At 38.4% G+C, this 19,971-nt stretch overlaps 3 protein-coding genes across 3 annotated transcripts; all 3 read right to left on the bottom strand.

Annotated features, from left to right (window-relative positions):
• Positions 1-20: 20 nt before the first annotated feature.
• Positions 21-5,734, bottom strand: GCK72_010899 (uncharacterized protein; the record flags this gene model as incomplete). Its single annotated transcript, XM_053728094.1, has 20 exons — positions 21-120; positions 171-275; positions 322-429; positions 478-564; positions 623-1,827; positions 1,873-2,223; positions 2,270-2,500; positions 2,543-2,655; positions 2,702-3,086; positions 3,130-3,226; positions 3,303-3,455; positions 3,535-3,597; positions 3,644-3,712; positions 3,765-4,006; positions 4,055-4,420; positions 4,469-4,690; positions 4,744-4,859; positions 5,096-5,243; positions 5,346-5,582; positions 5,633-5,734. The coding sequence occupies 20 exons, from the start codon at positions 5,732-5,734 to the stop codon at positions 21-23; spliced, it is 4,500 nt and encodes a 1,499-aa protein (XP_053587671.1).
• Positions 5,735-6,123: 389 nt separating this feature from the next.
• GCK72_010898 (uncharacterized protein) lies at positions 6,124-9,568 on the bottom strand (the record flags this gene model as incomplete). Its single annotated transcript, XM_053728093.1, has 11 exons — positions 6,124-6,217; positions 6,268-6,342; positions 6,396-6,458; positions 6,795-6,845; positions 6,892-7,205; positions 7,256-7,603; positions 8,392-8,637; positions 8,688-8,806; positions 8,852-9,002; positions 9,049-9,252; positions 9,476-9,568. The coding sequence occupies 11 exons, from the start codon at positions 9,566-9,568 to the stop codon at positions 6,124-6,126; spliced, it is 1,758 nt and encodes a 585-aa protein (XP_053587670.1).
• A 4,566-nt stretch (positions 9,569-14,134) lies between these two features.
• Positions 14,135-18,670, bottom strand: GCK72_010897 (uncharacterized protein; the record flags this gene model as incomplete). The annotated part of the gene is made up of 10 exons (XM_053728092.1): positions 14,135-14,231; positions 14,278-14,337; positions 14,381-14,443; positions 14,616-14,699; positions 14,747-15,372; positions 17,466-17,702; positions 17,747-17,868; positions 17,915-18,074; positions 18,346-18,534; positions 18,578-18,670. The coding sequence occupies 10 exons, from the start codon at positions 18,668-18,670 to the stop codon at positions 14,135-14,137; spliced, it is 1,731 nt and encodes a 576-aa protein (XP_053587669.1).
• Positions 18,671-19,971: the final 1,301 nt, after the last annotated feature.

The following is a 19,971-nucleotide window of genomic DNA, read 5'->3' as shown; positions in this document are numbered from 1 at the left end:
GTAAAAAGTCAAATCGCTGATTATTCGGTTTTCTTCGGTGGCAGCGCATCGATGAGAACTCCCAAAAACTGCTTCTGGCTTTCAATTTCAATTTTTTGCAATCGGTTCTCTTTGAGCAATCTGAACGAAGAAACATAATAATTTATTGTATAGTTTTTATGCAAACTTACTCTTTCATTTTATCCTGAAGTTGATCAATGAGGTCTAGAGCTGAAGATGAGGTAGGTTGAGACGGCACAGCGGTGTCCCCAGTGTCTCCAGTAGACTGATTTTGGCTGTAAATAAATTGATGACGTAATCAAAATACTAATTAAAACTTACTTCAAGAAGGTCTTCTCCTTCTTCTGGACATCTGAGCGAAGCTGCTTGAAGAGATTCTTAATTGAGGTAGCCAGTTCTGATGATGAACTGACAGTATTCACAACTTGGCTGAAATTTTATGTGGTTGATACCAAATAAAAATCATATGAAACTTACCTAGAAGACTCAGGATTCGTGGTTTGACCTGGGGCATTGTGAACGTCATTAGTAACATCATTGTGAAGGATTGATTGCAGATTAAGACTGAAATGAAACTGTCATTTATCTGACTTTATAAAAAAGAGAAACTCGCCAAGCAGACTTTTCAGTCTCTTCATCCTTCATTTTGATTGGCTCAATGGGTTCAAAGTCCAGAACGTCTGCATTGGAGAAGCACTTCATTTCACTCCACGAAGGACCCAATTCACACACAGCAAGAGCATTTTCTACGCAGTTTTGAACCAGATCTTCTGCTAGATTCCTATTCTCCATGAGAATTGGATTCAGGCGATTGACTTTTTTCACTTCACCAGCAGCAGCAACCTCTTTCTTTGTTAGAATGTCTTCAATTTCAGAGTTCTCGTAAGTGAGTTGAGCAATAGTGTCTTTTGCGTCGATTTCCTTAGCTTGGATAACAATCCCCTCAATTACAATCTGATTTGGAGGAGGAATCTTCTGTTTCTCCACTTTCTTGACTTCGATTTTCTCTTTAGTCACTTCTTTTTTCCGCGCGAGATTTGGCGACGCGATTTCCTTAGCAAGGTTAGGACAAGATGGTTGGACTAGGCTCCCCGGGAGAGTCGGTGTTTTTTCATCTCCTTTGTTTCTCATGCTGTTCAGTAAAATTTTATTCCTCTTCTCCCTCTCTTTCTCTTCCAAAACATACTGAAAGTAATTTTGAACCATAGATTGCTCTTCTTCAGTTTTCAGGGGTCTCAATGGATCCCTCTTCTTAATAGCATTTTGTTTAGGCGCATTCTCATTGGCTTTGTTGATATCCTTGATGATTGGTTGTGGTTGTTGAATAGCAGTTTGATCAATTGAGCTTGGAGGGACAATGGATTGGGCATCAGAAGTCTTCTTGACGTCATCAGTGGCTTCCTGATCTGGAGCATTGACTTGGGATTCCTGAATCTCAGGTTCCTCGGGACGAATTGTTTCCTCCGTAACATCGGATTCAAATTCGTCTTCCTTTTCAGATAACTCTATATCATACTCATGATATTCCACGTCATCATCTTTTTCAGTTGTTTCTCCAACTCCTTCAGTCCCGTTTGGACTCAATCCACTGTCAAACGTTCCTGTCGAGTCCGTATCCGACCCAGCTCCTGTTGAGTCACCGGATCCTACATCGATTTCTTCCATATGTTCCGATCCATCACTTTCGATTATGTTCTTCCCAGCGTCCACCGAGTACCATTTGAACGAACTCTTCTTTGGACTTTTTTCAGGTGATGGGGTTGCAGAGGTGGATGGTTCTTGTTGTGTGACCGCGGGTGGTGGTGGTGTTTTCAAGAGAGCTTGACCCTGAAAAAACTACATGTTTCTTTATCTTCGTTTCCTCAGACTCACCGATTTCAGCCTTGCTGCAACACGTTTTTCGTGCGGGACCATGTGCAGCATCCCATCTACCACCGCTTGTCGGATCTCCGGATGGTAATGTTCTGCCAAAACATTCTCGATCCATGCCGTGATGATAAGTGTCCGGATTTTCCAAACATGTAGCTTCGTATCCATGAATATCCGATTCACCAGCCCATATTCCACAGCAATATTTTGGAAGTGGGTCACTTCCACCATTTCTTCCGAGTGCATATTGCGAAGGAATATGTCTGGGTATGGCTCGATTTCGTAGATTCCTGGGTACTTTAATCGTACCTCATTAATTTTCTCAACGACTCTTTTGTAGGAGACGTGATGACCCTAAAATTAGAATGGAAGATTTAGGCTGAAAATTGATTAGACTCACTTTGGGAAGAACTGCAAACAATTGAATTTCTTCCAATACGCATCTGGTCTGGTTCATTGGGACAATGTTCCAGTTGACTCCGCAAATAAAAGACTCCACCATGAACAACACCGCAAGCCGGGAAGAAATCACTTCAAAAGTTTGCATTCCAGCACTTGCAACGATGCAGAAATGTGTGGCGTTCATCAGCATTTTCGCACTCCCGAGTATCTGAGTTGGGTCGTCCACGAGCTGAAATATAAATATAGTCAATGTCTGTATGATTTTACTTACAGTTATTGGGGAGTCGTCGATATGAAAGACATCCAGAATTTTTTCGAACTCCGAGATTGGGATGGTGGGGAAGTCGAATTCCGATCGTTGGTACATTTTGTGGTACTCCACAACTGAAAATGATGAAAAGTTAAGGTTTATTCTCACAGGGCAACTCACATTCTTCTGGTGTAAAATCATCGTTCTGGAATGTTTGGCGGCATAGGCGGACTGCTTCCACCGCTTCGTCCAAAAAGATTCGAGGTTCTTCCCCAACGTCTTCTACAACTGCAGGCTGGATGACACGAATGAAAATGCTGTGTTTCTGTGTTAATCCGACTTCTCTCGTGTTTCCGTCCCAAATAAACTTGCTCTCCAGCATCTTCGGGGCAACATCAGCCTTCCATTGTTGGACGCATTGCCTTAGTACTTCTGCGACTTTCAAATCATTGTCATCCATGAGGAAGTATCGGCAATTGCTCGTGGCATGCATATTTTTAGTCCACACTTGATAACTCGGTTTTAGAGTGACACTACCGTCGAGTGTTTTCGCTTCAAAAGAAATCTGAAAAGAAAATGAATTGAACTTTTCTATTCTGTTAGCTTACAAAATGACAATTGCCTTTGACTTTCTCCAACACGTGAAGATTTGCTTCTGTGATTCTTTTCCATTGCCGTTTTTTGCTGGAATCCTTCATTGCCGACCTGAAAAAATGAGATATATTCAGGTTGAATTCCCGCTATGATTTCACGCTCAAATATATGTATTTGAGTAACTTACTCGACAATTTGACGGATAGATTCTGGAATCTCGGCTTCGTTCACTCTGTACAATTTTGGGGAGATGGCGGAGTCTTTTTTCTGGTTATTATGACTGGTGTCGATGAAAAGTGGATTGGTGAGGCAGTGAGTATTAGTCGTGGTTGGCTGCTGGCTGAAACGTAAATAGTTCCCTTCACAGTTCACTATTCTATGTCTGTCTGTGTGTCTGTCATTCCCGGTGAGGTACTTACTCAATAACTGAACCAATTTTTTCTGAGCTCTCGATTGGAATCTTAGTTGGAGTAGCGGATAAACTGAAAAATAATCAAGTTACAGTATGAATTGTAGTCTCTCTCTCACTCGATAAGTGCGCGGATCACTTCTTTATCTTTTTCGGATTTACTTTGTGAGTTTGAAATTTCAGTCAATCTGAAAAATCATCAGATAATAGTATATTTATGCAGGCCTCGATGTAACTCACTCGAAAGTTTGACCAACTATCTCTAAATATTCACTCTGTGAATGCTGAACAATATTTTCCAAAGATCCAGACTGTTGATTCCTCATTTCTGTTTTCGAATTTTCCATCTCGTCGTCCATCATATCCGGAAGTTGACCGTGGTATTGTAGGACTAAATCTGAACCATCGCGAAACCTTGAGAAGTAATCATTCATGACATCTTCGTGCTCTTTACATCTTTCCATTCCTAAGAAGACACTCATCTGAAAAATTATCAATTATACTCCAGAACTCCAATTACTACTACTTACCAAATAAGATTTTATGAAGAATCTGCAATTCATAGGCACCCAAACCAGAATGGCTTCAATCATCGCATTTCCATACTCATCGCAGCTCTTGAATGTTCCATCCTTGATGCTCTCAAACCATGCAACAATCCACTGAACTCTCATCATCCAAACCGGAATAACTGCCATTTCCAGTTTGAAGATTTTGTCGGAGAAGTTGAACTTGGTGGCAAGTGCCTGGAGAAAACTGAAGTCCAGCAAGTTCTCCGGGAAGACGTCCTCGAAAGTGTAGCTTTGATATTTTATTTGATCTTTGTAGACTTCTTTGAATTGTTTCTTGATTTCAATCACACATTTGATCATCAAGGAGAATTGAACAAAGTTCTCCTGAAAAAAATTGACTTGTGAATCAAACATTTGTAAACAATCAATTACCTTTCCAAAGCCAGTACAAGCAAAAATCTCTTTTAGTATAGCGAGCCTCTCTTCCATTGACACCTTGGTCCAGTTCACTCCAATAATACAATTCTGAGTGAGGAACATCATTGACTGCGAAAGACTGAGGAGTTGAATGCCGCCAGAGCTCAATATCTTGAAATATTCTCCATTTTTGTATGAAGTTTGCATTCCGATGAGGTAAATGGGGTCGTCCGCGAACTGTAATTCGGAGTGTCTTAGACTCACATTGTATCTTGATGTGGAGCACTTACCATGACCAGTTTCTTGTCGACATTACGTTTCTCCAATATTTCTTTGCAACTGGACAATGAGATTGTTGGAATGCAACCCTTGCTGCAAGAGGTAGTGAGTTCAGTCAGGTCGTCAGCTGGAAGAAAAGGTTTAGGCATTGACTCATGGGAGTTACGGTACGGGTCAAAAGGTTATGAACTTTTCATTTGAAAACGTCTAATTTTGAAAGTGTTTCATGATAATATTAATTGTCCCATCAAGCAGATTTTTAATGAATCAAACAGATCAAATGTAGAGACTTTCAAAGTTAGACAACTTCAACTGAACACGTGCACAGTCCATAACCATGTGACAGGTACTGTATCAACTAACTCTCAGATTCGGAAAGATGATATCGAGTTTTCAGAATATTGATGACTTCAATTAAATCCTCCACAAAGACTCGTCCTTCTCCTACCACTCCATCACCAGGGTCGAAAGCAGGAATCACTCGGAGGTACATCTTTTTTTGATGCTTATACTGAAACGTTTTGTTTACACAAGATCTACATATAGAATCTTTCTGGCATTGTCATAGTTTTGAGACAATTAGATCAGTTACACAAATTTAAAAACAACTTACAGTAAGACATTTGGATGTGAACCTTTGAAGACACGACATATCTTTAACCGAGTTCTCATCCCACGCTTGTTGTTCCTTCTGACGCATTTCTTCCCAAACAAACAGAGCACCTATATCCACATCGTCTATGAGAAAGTAACCGAGATTTCGGCCTTTCTGATACTCCTCCGGCACGGATTTAAAACTTGGAGCAAGGTATTCGGTTGGTGAATTGAAACATTTGATGACCCAAGATGTCTGGAAATTGAGATTAAGACTTACAATTAGCTCCCTGTCAAATCTCTCACCATGCTATTTTTCAGCTTTTCATCTCTCATGAGTTGCATATCAGCGGCTTTGATCACCTCCCAATCTTTCAATCGTTTCTTTGGATCTATTTTCGAACTCATTGTTGACTTAAATATATTGTTTAGGAGGTTCTGAATTAAAATAGAAGAAAAGGAGATATCGAACAGTCTAGTTGGACTGGTTATGGCTGAAAAATATGACGAAAATGGAGAGAAATGTGAATTTTAAAAAGAAAAAATAGAAAGCATGCGAGGGTAGTTGAAATAAATAACATAGTTTTTCAGTTGTCGATTAGGGAAAATTGATGAAAAACTGGAGAATGGATGAAACGGTGGGAATGGATGGAACAATGTAGAGACCGGGGACAATGCAAAATCATAGCTGGTCATAATGAAATATTAAGAAATTAATTAAATTTAGTTTTAACATGAGATGAATGAGATTGCAAATTCAGCAATGTTATCATGAAATTGTGATATTTGTAAAGTTATTAGGAGTTAGTTGCTCGACTGTGAACAGTTTCTCTGATCTCAGCGAATTGATTTCCATCTTGAGCCAGGAGTTTCTTATTTTCTTCTTGGAGACTGAAAAATTTGAATTGTTCAAACCACCACAAATCAGTTTTCAAACTCACATTAAAAGTCTACGTCGTTTCTCCAGAACAGTGTTCAGTAGGTTCGGATCAGGGTCAGCATACTTTTGTAGTCTTCTGAAAAATAGGAGTGGTTGGGGATAATCCTGATGGTTTTTGAAGTAACTCACTTTTGTTTCTGAACTTCCAAGTCAATAATCTCGTTTTTGAGGGTTTCGTTTACTTTTTGGAGTCTGAAAGTTCGAACGTTTATGATGCAGTATATATAAAAAATACAGTATGTTTGACTATAGAACCTGTCGTAGAAGTCCTCTAGCTACAGTAACCCGAAAAACTACAGGGATTCAAAACTTTTTGAAATAGGTTGACTATTAGAAACTAAAATTACGAGATGACAGTATCATTGAATCTACAGTATCCCTATAGAATTTACGTAGCTACAGTAACCCAAAAAACTACAGTACCCTAAGATTTCTCGGATGACTCTTAGCATTATTTTTACAGAATATCGATCTAATTCCCTTTTCTTTTATCATTTTTCCCCCAAAGAAATCTGAAAAGTGACTCACTCTTTATTGAAAGTCTTGTTGGCTGATCTGATTTCCAACTGCCTGATTTTTCTGAAAAAAATTAAATTCAAAACGAATCAAATCCACAAGTTCCCACCGTCTCATCATTTCAAGCTTCTGTTCGTTCTTGTCTTCGGTTATTATAAGGGTTTCGTACTTCTTGGAAATCTTATCAAACGCTTTCGTGTTCTCTTCGATGCCCAACAACTCCTTTTTAGCCGATGCAATATGACTTTGATGATTTCTGCATTTCAAGCAGTTTGTTCCAGATCCAGGCGTTGAGCAAGTGGTGGAAGATATTGACATCATTTTACTCGAATCTTCACTCACTGACGGCTTCTCAATGCCCGGTGGTGCGTTTGGTGCTGGAAGAGCCGACTTTCCATAAAGCAACTCAGCCAGACTTTCTATCTGAAATACGAAAGTTATGAAGAATGAGCTGGGTGACACCGTACACTCACGAATCCCGGGTTGTCTTTTGCTGAAATGAAGAAGAACAACGAGTTGTCCAACATTGGGCGGATATCTGTATCTTTATTCCTGTCCGGAAAGAATTGGTCAATCCACGACGACTGAAGGAGCAATCGAGCCTTCCAAACTTGCAGTTCCTTGTCTGATGTCCGTGCTTTTGGTTCCAAATCATAGAGTGCACACACGTTTTTATAGTGATACATTGGAATACAGTCATTGGGTAGGAAGTCTTGGAAGGCGTAGTCGAGAGTGATTCGTTTTTTGATGTAAATGTCAGGACACTCTTTCTGGAGTGTTTTGAACTCCTCGAGGATGTAGCTGAAACGAATGTAGCAGCCCTGGAATAAAGATTGTTTGAAGTATTTTTTCAAATTTTCTGACTAGGGAATGTGAACAGGACGGACTTTGGAGTTCAGAAACGAGACCTAGCAGAATCGAAAGACAATCGGATTCTGATGAGGAATCAGTTTTCGAAAATTGCTGAGTGGTATCCATAATACAGATATTGAGAAATTAGTGAGAAAAGTAGTAGCACCAGAAGATAGAAAAAATTTAAAAATTCTATTTTTTACTGCTTTCAGGTAAAAATCATAACTTTGGTAGAATGTCACGGCATCATTGATTGTCACATATTCTGAATATTTTGTGGAATTTAGATCAAACTCAGATCCTTACTTTTGTAGCTGAACGCTTTTGTAAGAACCCTTCCTAAAAGCGTACTAATAACTTTTAGATTTCAATTTTTGGTAAATTCGAGTTTATCAAGCTATTATATAACTCTTTTAGCGTTTCCATACAAAAAGATGTCAACAACAAGAAAAAAGTTCTCGGTTTGATCTGCATATAATACAAAAATTGAAAGTTCACAGACTTCATTTGAAAACATTAAAAATCTCTTCAAGCAAAAATTCCGGCATTACTGTCACAAATTTGCATTCATCCGGCTATGCGATATATATTCACGGTTTCTCAGGAAAAGTTAATTTCGAAGGTCGCGCCCTGATGGCCGTGGAAGAGTGAGTGTCATGTCCCTTCCCGCCTCCCTTCCCACCTCTATGTCCCTGCTTCTACTCCTCCCTAGATTTCATAATCCCCCCCCTCCCTCTGCTCTCCCCATCCACCTCACCTTCTTAAAATAAGCGAATTTCTTCATCAACTTTATAATCCTTTCTCTCAAAGTGAGCAGACACCATTCATGCTTTTCACAATCATTCTTTTTCCAGTTGACTCCATTCACAAAGCAATGAAATGTGAAGAAGACCGCTTGAATCTGGTCCATCACTTCTACACTGTCGGGTGCACATGTCCGAACGTAGCCGAAAGTTTCCTGCATCTCGTTTCTAGTGATAATGGAGATTGGATCGTCGACGAGCTGAAATTGTTTTGGAATAAAAATAGAAAGCTCTAGAAGACATCACTCACCGTAAGCTTGCTCTTATCCCAATCGAAATGCTGAAATACTTCGTTCAACTCGGCGACGGTGATTGTGTCGTAAATATGAGATTCTTTGCTTGCTTGACTTTTCAAATTTTCCAATTTTTCTGGATTCAAAATTAAAAATAGTTATTTTGACCCAAAAAACTTACCCTCTATTTTATAATCTATTTTGGGTGCTTGTTTTCTGAGAATCAGTGGAATAATTTCCAGCACGTCGTCGAGAAATATTCGGTTATCTCCTTTTGTACCGGCAGCGGCTGGTGGCAGAAGGCGAAGATAGAGATTTCTCTCGTGATGTTTCTGTAAAAACAGACATTCGGGCATCCGGACACATCGAATAACCTACTCCACAAGCCGTCATACTGCTCCACATCTCTCCTGATTCCGCCATTTCCGACAACGGTTTGGTTTTGCATGTCTTCTTGTCGTAACCCGTATCGATGTGATCCAAAATGAAATATTTATAAGAGAATTTTTCAATTTCACTGTAGTAGGCCATTGAGTAGTTGGGACACAGCACTACGTTTTCTGCCATGATTTCCCAATCTCGCTGAAAAAAAGAATGTGTTTCTAGGGAGTTTTCAAACAGAAAATAGGTGTTTTAGAACTTAAATAAACGGGTGAACAGCAGCTTTTTTGTTGAAATCTTTGGATAGATTTATATTAATTGGTTTCTCGACCAAGGAATCAATTTTTTGCAATGAAAATCTTCCAAATTACTAGCTGGAGCAAGCTTTTCAATATTTTCTAAAAAATCTCTAATCAAATCTCACCATAATATTCTGCGTGTACTCGTGAATTTTGAAGAAATCTTTCTCGGCTATCACCCGGAAGCTGGTATGGATATGTCTCTTTGGTGGTTCCATTTTGAGCTATCCTGAAATAAATCATTCGAAAACTCCGTAAAAAGGCCTTTTCAGGCTTTTTAGGCCCGAAAATACGTCGGAGACGCGCGCGCGCGAAAAACCGGCTGAGAGAAAAAGAAAAAAGAAGAGAAACAAGAAATGGACGGCTAGCGACCAGTTGAGAAAGAGAAGCGGGGGGGGGGGGGGGGCAACCAGATTTCAAATCAGAACTGTCTCGATTTAGAGAGACGCAGACAATGTGATAGTGAAAGTTTAGAGGGTTCGCGCGAGGATGAGAGGGGGAAGTGGAGACGTTGGCAAGGTGCCAAAATTGGGGGAGAGAGGAGGAATAAGACAAAAAGTGCAAATAGTCATGGGTTCTGGTGTGAGGAAGAGAGGGAGAGAGGGGGGGGGGGCGCCGAGTTTGAATTTTCCAGGTGAAGAAGAAATGAGAGAGGGAAGGGTTACTGTAAAGGAAGGGGACCGTTCCGAGAATCGAAAACTTGGATAGTTTCAGATGGAAAAGGGGTTTGAAACTTTTTCAGCTGAAAACATTTCAAAAAAAGATTAGTGATATACTTGTTGATCAATTCGAAAGAGCATGAAAACCTGAAGGAGATAAGTTCAAAAACCAATGTTGATTTACGCTTGTTTTTGCCTATTGCTTTCACTGAAATGTTGTATACGTATAAGTTCTGACTATAATTTTCAGCCTTATGTATACACATTCATACCATTGTGTGTTGTGAAGCTGAACGTTATGTGAAATTTTGAGAAACGCTATCAACCAAGATAATTTTAATTAAACTACTGAAGTTACTGAAGCTCAAACAGGTCATGTACAAGACGAAACGTATTATCACTTCACGGCATTTTTCAACTACACTGTGCGGAAACTGAAAAAGTTAAAGAGTCTTTTTTCAGTTTTACAAACTCTAAAAACTATTCTTTTCAAGGATTCGCCCATATTTTCCTAGCTCCGCCCACATTTTTCTGAGAGCACGAGTTTGAATACTCTGCCTGAAAGAGGGCGGAGTTTGAAATTGATCTTTTGGAATTGACAAAGCCAATCAAAAGTATCACAAATTCTGACTAAAAGCATTTGATTTGGTATATGTATCCCATAAAATATCAATTTTATGAGTTTATCAATTGCATCGATACACGATATCAAAGCACATTATTTTCTACTAAAAACGGCTTTGGTTTTAACCAGTTTTTTGAATCTCAAAATCCAACATCTTCTGGATCACTATGACACCTCCAGTTAATACTTTACCTTCGCCACGTCAACAATCAATATTCCTCAAAAGTCTCGAAAAACACAGTTTCATGTGGTAACAAAAAAACAGAAGCAAGAGTCGCAGGCAGTCAGAAACAAGGAGAGAGAGAAAGCGATTGATAACTTTGGAGAGCCTTCTAGAAGGAGGCTCTATTATACAACGAGGAAATGAGTAAACGGGTGGAGAGGAGGATATAAGATATAATTAGACGGGTTGCTAGGTGTGTTGCAGAGCTGTGCGGAAGTAAAATTTTTGAAAAGGGAAGAAGGAAGAAGGAAGAAGGAAGTAACTTTTTCAAAAGGGAAGAAGGAAGACGGAAGAAGGAAGTAAATTTTTCAAAAGGGAAGAAGGAAGAAGGAAGAAAAACGTGAAAAAAGCCCGGAAGAAGGAAGAAGGAAGAAAGAAGGAAGGAAGAAGGAAGTTGAGTTCCGAACCGGAAAATCGGAAGTTAATTTTGAAAATGACAAATTTGAGGAAACTTTTTTCTAGTCATCTCTGAAAACAAATTTTGATGTTGTTTCATACAAAATTCCGTCAAAAACCACCAAAATTCCGCAAAAATTCCGTCAAAAATTACAAAATTTTAGTAAACTTTCTACACGGAAGAAGGAACAAGGAAGAAGGAAATAAAAATTTTAAAAAGGAAGAAGGAAGAAGGAAGAAGGAAGTGAAATTTTCAAAAAGGAAGAAGGAAGAAGGAATAAAAACGTGAAAAAAGCCCGGAAGAAGGAAGAAGGAAGTCGAAGGAAGGAATTCCGCACAGCTCTGGTGTGTTGACAAATACTAAAAGGAGGGAATTTTGATCTTTTGAGAAGGGACGTTGTAGCGGGGTGGAGAGAGAGTAAATCTCGTGCCATAATTACTATTTCTAATCCTCTTTCGTGCTTCTGATGTCTTGGAAATCAGACTACAATACATTCGAGAAGTTTTGTGGTTGACTGACCACATTTCTATGAAGATAACGGGATAAAGGTTGTGACTAGTAGACATTCATTCGAAATGAGATTCTCAAGTCATCATGCACTTTTCTAGTTAATAGTGCACAAGAGAAGGTAATAGTGCAGATGACACAGACATGGCTGTCTAAAGACATTTGGAAGGTGCACAAAGAAACAATTAGTGAGAAGGAGGAGGATTAAAATTCATGAAGGGATATATCGGAGTAATTAGGAAAGGAAGGGCAGGTGGTGGGAGCGGGATAATAATGAGATGGACTCCGGATGATGTAGGCATGACAAACACGGGGGAAGCGGAATTCGAAGTACTAAAACTGACAAGGGAAGTGTTTGGTGACGCGGCGTTCAACTTGCGTACACTACTCGCCGATTTGGAATTCAATGTTAAAAAGGTTAACTACAAAAATTGTTTGAGAGCTCATAACTCGGCTGGCAAAGTCATTGAGCCAGTTTTGGTGGCAGAAATGGAATTCGCATAGTCGGAAGTATCTATGACCAAATTGAATGATAGAGTTTTGAAAATTTTCGAAACGAAATAGAGATTCGATCAGAATCATGTGCGCGAGTAGTCAGAAGAGTGTGAGTAATGAGGGGTTGTCCCCATGGACCTCACCTTTGGAATGCTGATCAGAAATTTTCGAAAATTTAAAACATCAAAGTCTATGTGTTACTTCAAAAACAACCTCAAAGATTTTTAGTCGATTTGTACATAGCATCCTGAGATATGATATAACGCTTGACTGATTACCTTGACGAAAATCAATAGAGAGCTCATGGAGACTAAACTGGCGGAAAGAAAGTGTATCCAGGTAGTAGAATGGGCAGCTGGGCGGTGCTACTCTTCTTCGAAGACTAAACAGCCGAATAGTGGATAAGGATTTGTGGTTTACGAAACAGGTGTAGCGTAAGGGATAAGGAGAATGTAGGCCCTAATGGAGAAACGAAGGCAATGAGCATAATTTTAAGATCTCTTCTCGAAATTTTCATAGTCAACTATTACAACAGAAAGTATAACGAAGTACAAGGCAAAATAAACATCTGTGCGCAACATCTGCTGGCGTGGCATTTGTCCAGTCTGAATTGAGCAGAAGATTAAATATTGTTGGCCCTGTTTTCAAGAAAAAGATATTCTTCACAGTCATTTTTCACGCGAAAAAGGAGACAGAAAGTAGATTAATTAGGCAAGAATCTCACAAAAAAATTTCAGAATCAAGTAGAATTACTGAAATTCTTATGGCGGGACAAAAACTTTTAGTGTTTGGATTCTAATTTTTCCATTTTTTGCGATTTTGTGTAATGACGTAACAATAATCAATGAGTTCTAATCTTTCTGTCCTCTAAACTCCTGGATTTCATAGACTTTGTTTTGTCTTACCAACCAATGAAAATGTTAGTATTAGGTGAATAAGAACTAGAAGAGATGGAGAAAGTGTGAGTTTCCTCAATTGAATAGGTCTTCGACAGAAGACATATGTATCTCTGTTGGACCTGCCCTTCCCTCTGTTAGTCGGATGACAAGATACAATTATAGGACAACGAAACCAATAAGCCAGTTGACAGAAACTTCTGGAAGTGAGTGATAGAAGATTTCGCTTCTCCGAAGAGTTGAGTGATCATCAGAAACTGAAAGTGCGAAGACTTCGAAATAATTCTCACTAGGCAGCTAGAAATATGTTCTTTTTTTTTAATTCAAGACGTTCTTTTTTTAAATTCAAGAGAATTATTTAAATGATTTTCAGAATATTTTGGGATAAAACATCAGAATATTTTGGGATAAAAGATAACGTAAAATTTTTATTACCGTCCTAACAGCACTTAGTGATGAGTGCTGCCAAACTCTTTCTTGCAAATCAACAAGATGGAAAAGACAAGATCCAGATAGAAATTAGACAAATATCCTATGAAAAGTTACTCGGATTTGTGTTAGATGACGTGATATGATAAAAGTACACGAGTTGGGTTAACACACAGAGATATTTTGCTCCTTGATAATATGTCACTAGTTTAGTCTACGAGCATTTCGCTGTCTAGGGTGACGAAGAGCGCACATACACACTGGAAGAAAGAAAAAATGAGTCATGTCTAGGCCGCTTCTTGCTTCACATCTCTAATCTAGGCTCGTAAAACAGATGAGCGGAAGAGAAGGGTATCTGGGCTCGATGATACGCTGTATAAGTTGACCTTTTGCAAGAAAGAAGAGAAAGGGGGGGAGGTCAATGCAGGAAATATGAGAAATGAGTTGAAGGTGAAGAGGTACGTCACGAAAAGAGGAAATGTATCCAGTTTATTAACTTTTGTTGCCAGAAAACTACAATACTTGTTATAGAAATTAAGAGAGATCATGAATATCACTGCTTGCTCATTTTCAACTTCTCCAACAGATTTTGAATCTCTTTGGTTTGTTCCTGATTTTGAATCAATACACGCATACTTGTCGCTTCGAGTCTGAAAAAATTTCTCATATCAATCAGATTTTCACAAAAGATCTTACTCTTTAATGATTCTGTCTCTTTCTGGTGTTTCTTGCTGTGACTGGGTTTCTTTTTTACCACTGAAAATTAAAATGCTAGTATAGTAAACAGATAGTAGCATACCACTCCATTTGAGCTTCAAGTTGTACCACCTTTTCTGCCAATTGATCCGTTGATTCGGTGAGTCTAAAATATTGAAGTTGAGGATTTTTGCTTAGTTTTCAGATGAAAAGTTCTAAATCTTTGGGTTCAGTTTTAGGAAAATTACACACTTTAGTGGACTCCATGACACACTCTTAATCCCTTTTTTAATAAAAAATTTGGAAAAATTACCACTATCTAGATTTTTATAACTCACAATTTATTACTCTCCAGCAATTTCCTCCGTTCAGCCTTCAGGTTCCTCAGGTCCACCTCCATCAACTTCATGTCTTCATACGCACTAAAATTGAAATTAATCTCAGTTTTCAACATTTTTTGATAATTTACTTTCCCTCCATTTGTCTGATATCATAGTTTTCTTCTGTCAACTTCGTATTCTGAAGTTTCAATTCCTCGATTTCCTTATGTCGCTGTTCCAGAATCTTCTCTAACTCGTCTACTCTTGAAGCTTTCTTATCCAAACTTTTCATTTTCTCCGCTTCAGATTCTAGTTTCACAATTTTCTTCTTGTTCTCATTCAAAACTCTTTCCAACTCGTCGACTTGTTGTGCTTTCTCCTCCAACTGTTTTAGCTTATTCTTTGTTGCTTCCAGTTCCTTTTTCACCTCATCTCGCACCCTATTGGATTTCAAACAGTGGTCACATTCGTCAGGACTAGTTTGAATTAGCTTGCTTTGCATCGGTTTCTTCTTCTCAGGCTCGATTTCCCGTTCTGACGGAACCGGTTTATTCTGTCCAACTGCTTCTGGAGTGACCGTCTTTACACCAGAACCACTTGGCTCACTTCCAGATTTATTTTTCTTATCTAACTTCCTCTTCCGAAGAATTTCTTCTCTCTTCTTTGCGCTTTCCAATAATTTGTTTATTTCTATTTTCTTCTCTTTCTCACCAATAAACGAGTCAACGTCGGAATCTGGTATTTTGACATTTCCATCAGAAACCATCACATTTTTCTGTAATAATAGTTAGTCTTTACGGATCTTTTAATGTGCCATTCACCCAAAACACTAGAAAATTCCTCAAAGTTGCGGGGTCCTCGACTATTCTCATCGTCAGTGTTGAAGCCATGTAGGTCTTGTTCAATATCATGTTTGGATGAGAAAAAAAAACATTAATCCATCCAGCTTGTACGAAGAAACGTGCCATCCATGCAGGAATATTCTCACTTTTTTGATTCGGTTGTAAGGTGAAGTCTCGGTAGATCGGAAGCCCGCACTGCCGACAAATGGAATGGTAGGTGTCAAGTGTAAAATACGAGCTTGCGCCTGCTCCGTATTCTATATTTCTGTCTGTTTTAGGAACATTCTTAATGTAGATTGCAATCTTTATTTGCCGGTATAGGAAAGAGAGCGACTTGGGGAGTCACCCTCTTCCACCAGTGTCTCCAATATAAAGTGAATGTAAAGAGAAAATGTGTCCGCCTACCCGTGGTTGTTTACACTTCCGCCGGGCAGGTGGTAATTAATCTTCTCAATCGAGAGATAGAACCCGAGGAAAAGGAGAAAGAGACAGGACGGGAATTGACCTGTGACATCCTCCCCTCTTCGGAAAGATGGTTTCGTCCTCGAAACTCTATTAAAGAGATCAAGTAAAAAACCACTTTCCGAAGGGTTTCCCTAAGGCTCTCCCCTCCTCTCAAGAACTGCTTCGTCCCCGAAGCGTCAACCAACTTGGAATTTTTTTAAGTGGTTGGAAACTTGTGGGTAAAACATTTCAAAAGAGCCTAAAACAGTAAAACAAACTATGAAACAACATAAAATACACAAAAATAAACAATCGTCATCGGGGTCTCAAATACAAACATCAGATTCTCATAGCGTCTTATCGCCCTAATCTTATCTAGTGACCGAAGTTTCGTCAAACTGGCGGCGTTAGGCAGTTGCGGAGACATACAATAATATACTATGATGTTTTGAGGCGAATATCTACAAGAAGAAAATCAAACATTCTAAAAATAAAAATTTTAGGCTGTGTCATACAATTCAATTAACATTTGGGGAACAATCTTTTCAATTATTGGTTCTATTCACATCAGACTCATTTTTTCTGTTGAAATTTTTGAACACTTAATTACTTAATAACCATGCGCTTCCGCGCATGTGCTCATCCGCTCATTATCCTACACTCACTCTAGGGAACTTTTGTCTCAACTAGGGGTGGGAAATTTTTCAAAATGGTATTAAAACAATTTATAATTATATTGACTTTCCTTTTTTTTTTGGCATTGAAGATTCCTTGACAGCTTTTCACATAAATGGCCAATCCTTTTCCTTTGATTGAAGCCAAAACAATCCAAAATCAAAATCCGCGATCGATTGAAATCGAGAACATCGCAACTGCATTGTACTGAGACTGACGACGATGAATATTAGAGTAATATAATAGAAGTTATAGAATGAATAGTAGAAATGGGGTGGGTAGGTTCAAATAGGGGTGGTTCCAGTGGGTGTAGCGGTTATCACTTAGGAGTAATTTGAATCCTGCGAGCACCAAGAGTTCGCAGATGATAAAGTTGAATAATAGGCGCCAACTTTATCACCCTACTCGAGGTGGGACTTCCATGTAAAATACGAGCTTGCGCCTGCTCCGTATTCTATATTTCTGTCTGTTTTAGGAACATTCTTAATGTAGATTGCAATCTTTATTTGCCGGTATAGGAAAGAGAGCGACTTGGGGAGTCACCCTCTTCCACCAGTGTCTCCAATATAAAGTGAATGTAAAGAGAAAATGTGTCCGCCTACCCGTGGTTGTTTACACTTCCGCCGGGCAGGTGGTAATTAATCTTCTCAATCGAGAGATAGAACCCGAGGAAAAGGAGAAAGAGACAGGACGGGAATTGACCTGTGACACAAGTGGAACTGCAGATAAGTTGGTCGGAAAATTGGAAAACGTGTAGTCGACATTATCCAGCCCAGCTACCGGTGGAATAATGAAAAAAGAAGTGGCCGCAATAAAAATAGTATCAACGGCACTCGAAAATGACACAAAAGTTCCCTGGAAACAAGTATCTGATCTATTGTAACAACACGAGTTATTGACCCCTTACCTTCATTTCTCTGTATTCATCTATTATTCTGTTCATTACTTGTTGAAAATGAATCATTTTTCCTTTCACAGCATCTGAATTCCAATTGACACCACAGACAAGAGATATAAAATGCATGTAGGCGGCATGTGAAGGTTCCACAACTGCCATACCATTCGGAGTTATTGTTGTGGCGAAGGCCTGGTTTTGTTCAATGATTTGTATGGAAGACCAGTAATGGGTTATATCGGATACAATCTGAAAAACGAAAACTGGTTCTGAGGATTTACTACAGAACTCACAGTAATTTGTGACTTGTCAATGTCAAAGTCGTTCAGAACTTCCTCAAATTCATTCAACTCGATTGCAGTGAAAAGATGCTCACCGCCTGATTTCCACTTATTTTTATATGTTTCGAGTCTCCCTAAATCAAAAGTTTTCAAAATTTTTTATAAATTCAATCGACTTACTGTCAGAATCAGCTAACGGAGTGTTCTGTTGCTTCATCAGTAACGGAATTATTTGCAGTATTTCATCAGTGAACACTTTCCTCGAATAAACCATTGGACCAAATTCAATCGGATTTCCCGTGTTGATTGCACGAACATAGAAATGCTTTTTTCGGCCTATCTGAAAAATTGGCGTGCGAAAAAATTTTCTCGATGTAAATATTCTCAAAAGGAGACTCTCAGTATGACGGGCTGAAGATGATTCAAAAATTCTAATCGTTCACAACGGGGTGGTCCCATAGCTTTTTTATAAAAAAGAGTAATTTTTCCAATATTACTTGTTTAGCCATACTAGATTTAATTAAATGATGAGAAAAGTATGTGTGTAAACTTCTCAATTTTTCTGCAACTGGTTTCTGAATAATGATGTTCAATAGGAAATTATCACGTACCATGAACGGCTCAAAAGACATCATGTTTACAGGCGCATCTTCATTTTTCTTGGTACTTTGAATGAATGATAAGTCGTCATCATCAATTATAAACACATTCATCTTTTCCAATTTCAAGTACTCTTTCTCAAAGCAAGAAACATTAAAACGAATCTCTCGGCCGTTTGGAAAAATTGCTATCCAGTCATGCTGAAAACTTGGAAATTTCAGACATCTGACTATTGAAACTTACCAGTTTTCGTTGTCCTCGCTCTATAATTCTTGTTTCTTGAAAACTGAAGTCTTGCCATCTTGTCTTGTTGTACTTTTTCATTGTAGATGACATTGTTTTAAAAAAAAGTACTAAAACTATCAGGAGAACAGAAGAAAAAATGAATTCTGGTTGAAGGAAGAAAATCATGCGAAGTGGAGTTTTAATCACTTTAACAGACCTTATCAGTGGTGAACATTGATGGAAGTATGTTGACGAAGTGAGTGAAAATAAGATTGAAATTATGAAGAGTTGTTGACCTTTTTTTGTTAATATTGTGAGCATTGAAAAAAGTGTGTGAGCTGCTGATAGCGTGTCATAGCAAGTGAACAAGAACTTTCCGAAATTTCAAAAAAAAAACCAAAAATCTAGAAATAAGTCGGTTCAGAATCTTCGGTTCAGTTTATCGTCGAAATAAAGTACAATGCAACGTTTGAAAACTGAGACATTGGACAACTTTGACATTTCGCCAACACCCACTAGAGTGACGTGTCGAAAACAGTGTTGGGCGAAATTTTCGATGAAAACCTAAAATTTTAATGCCGAAAACTTCGAAAAAAATCACGAAAACTGAAAAAGTTGCAAATTATTTCCGAAAAAACCGTCCTGACACTCAGACAACTCGATATTAATCTAATTCAAGTAAATTTAGAGACTAACGGGACCCAGTTAGATTGACCCACAGTCTAATTAGACTATCATTTTGTCTAATTTGACTACAATTTTTTCTAATCCAACTAACATACAATCTAATTAGACTTGCCTGTCTATTTAGACTTTAAAACTGTCTAATTAGACTTTAAAAACGAGCTAATCTAACTAGATTGTATTTAGATTGCTATTCTGTCTAATTAGACTTCGGTTGTCTAATTAGACTAATATCGAGTTGCCTGAGCATGACTTATATTTCATTTCGAAAACCTAAAATTGAAAAATTTTCGGTTTCGGAATTTTTTCCGGTTTATCATTCCGGCTTTTCTGTTTCCGACACGTTTCTGAAAAAATATCGACGATTCACTGCCTCCTGCACAAGAAAAGCGATGTCTGGTGTCTCCACTCTCTAGCGCGTGCAAATAGAGCGCACTTGCAGTAACCACTGATATTTTTGAGACCCCCACCGGTTTCTTTAGACTGGAAAGACATACAATTTGGAAACTGAAAATGATATAAATGGAAAGAAGGAATTTTTAACTCTAATTTGATATACAAAACATACATCATTAACTGGGACTGGAATAATTATGGCACGAGATCGCATCGAATTTAGATTTTCTATGAATTTATAACATTTTCCGAAGTTTTATTTTGTTATAAAAATCATAAATTGTGCTCATGAGTATCATGGGTATCATATAGTTCAAAAAAGTTTATGAATA

This window comes from Caenorhabditis remanei, chromosome III (assembly GCF_010183535.1).
Source record: "Caenorhabditis remanei strain PX506 chromosome III, whole genome shotgun sequence".
Classification (NCBI taxonomy): domain Eukaryota; kingdom Metazoa; phylum Nematoda; class Chromadorea; order Rhabditida; family Rhabditidae; genus Caenorhabditis; species Caenorhabditis remanei.
This window is presented reverse-complemented; position numbering and strand designations above follow the sequence as displayed.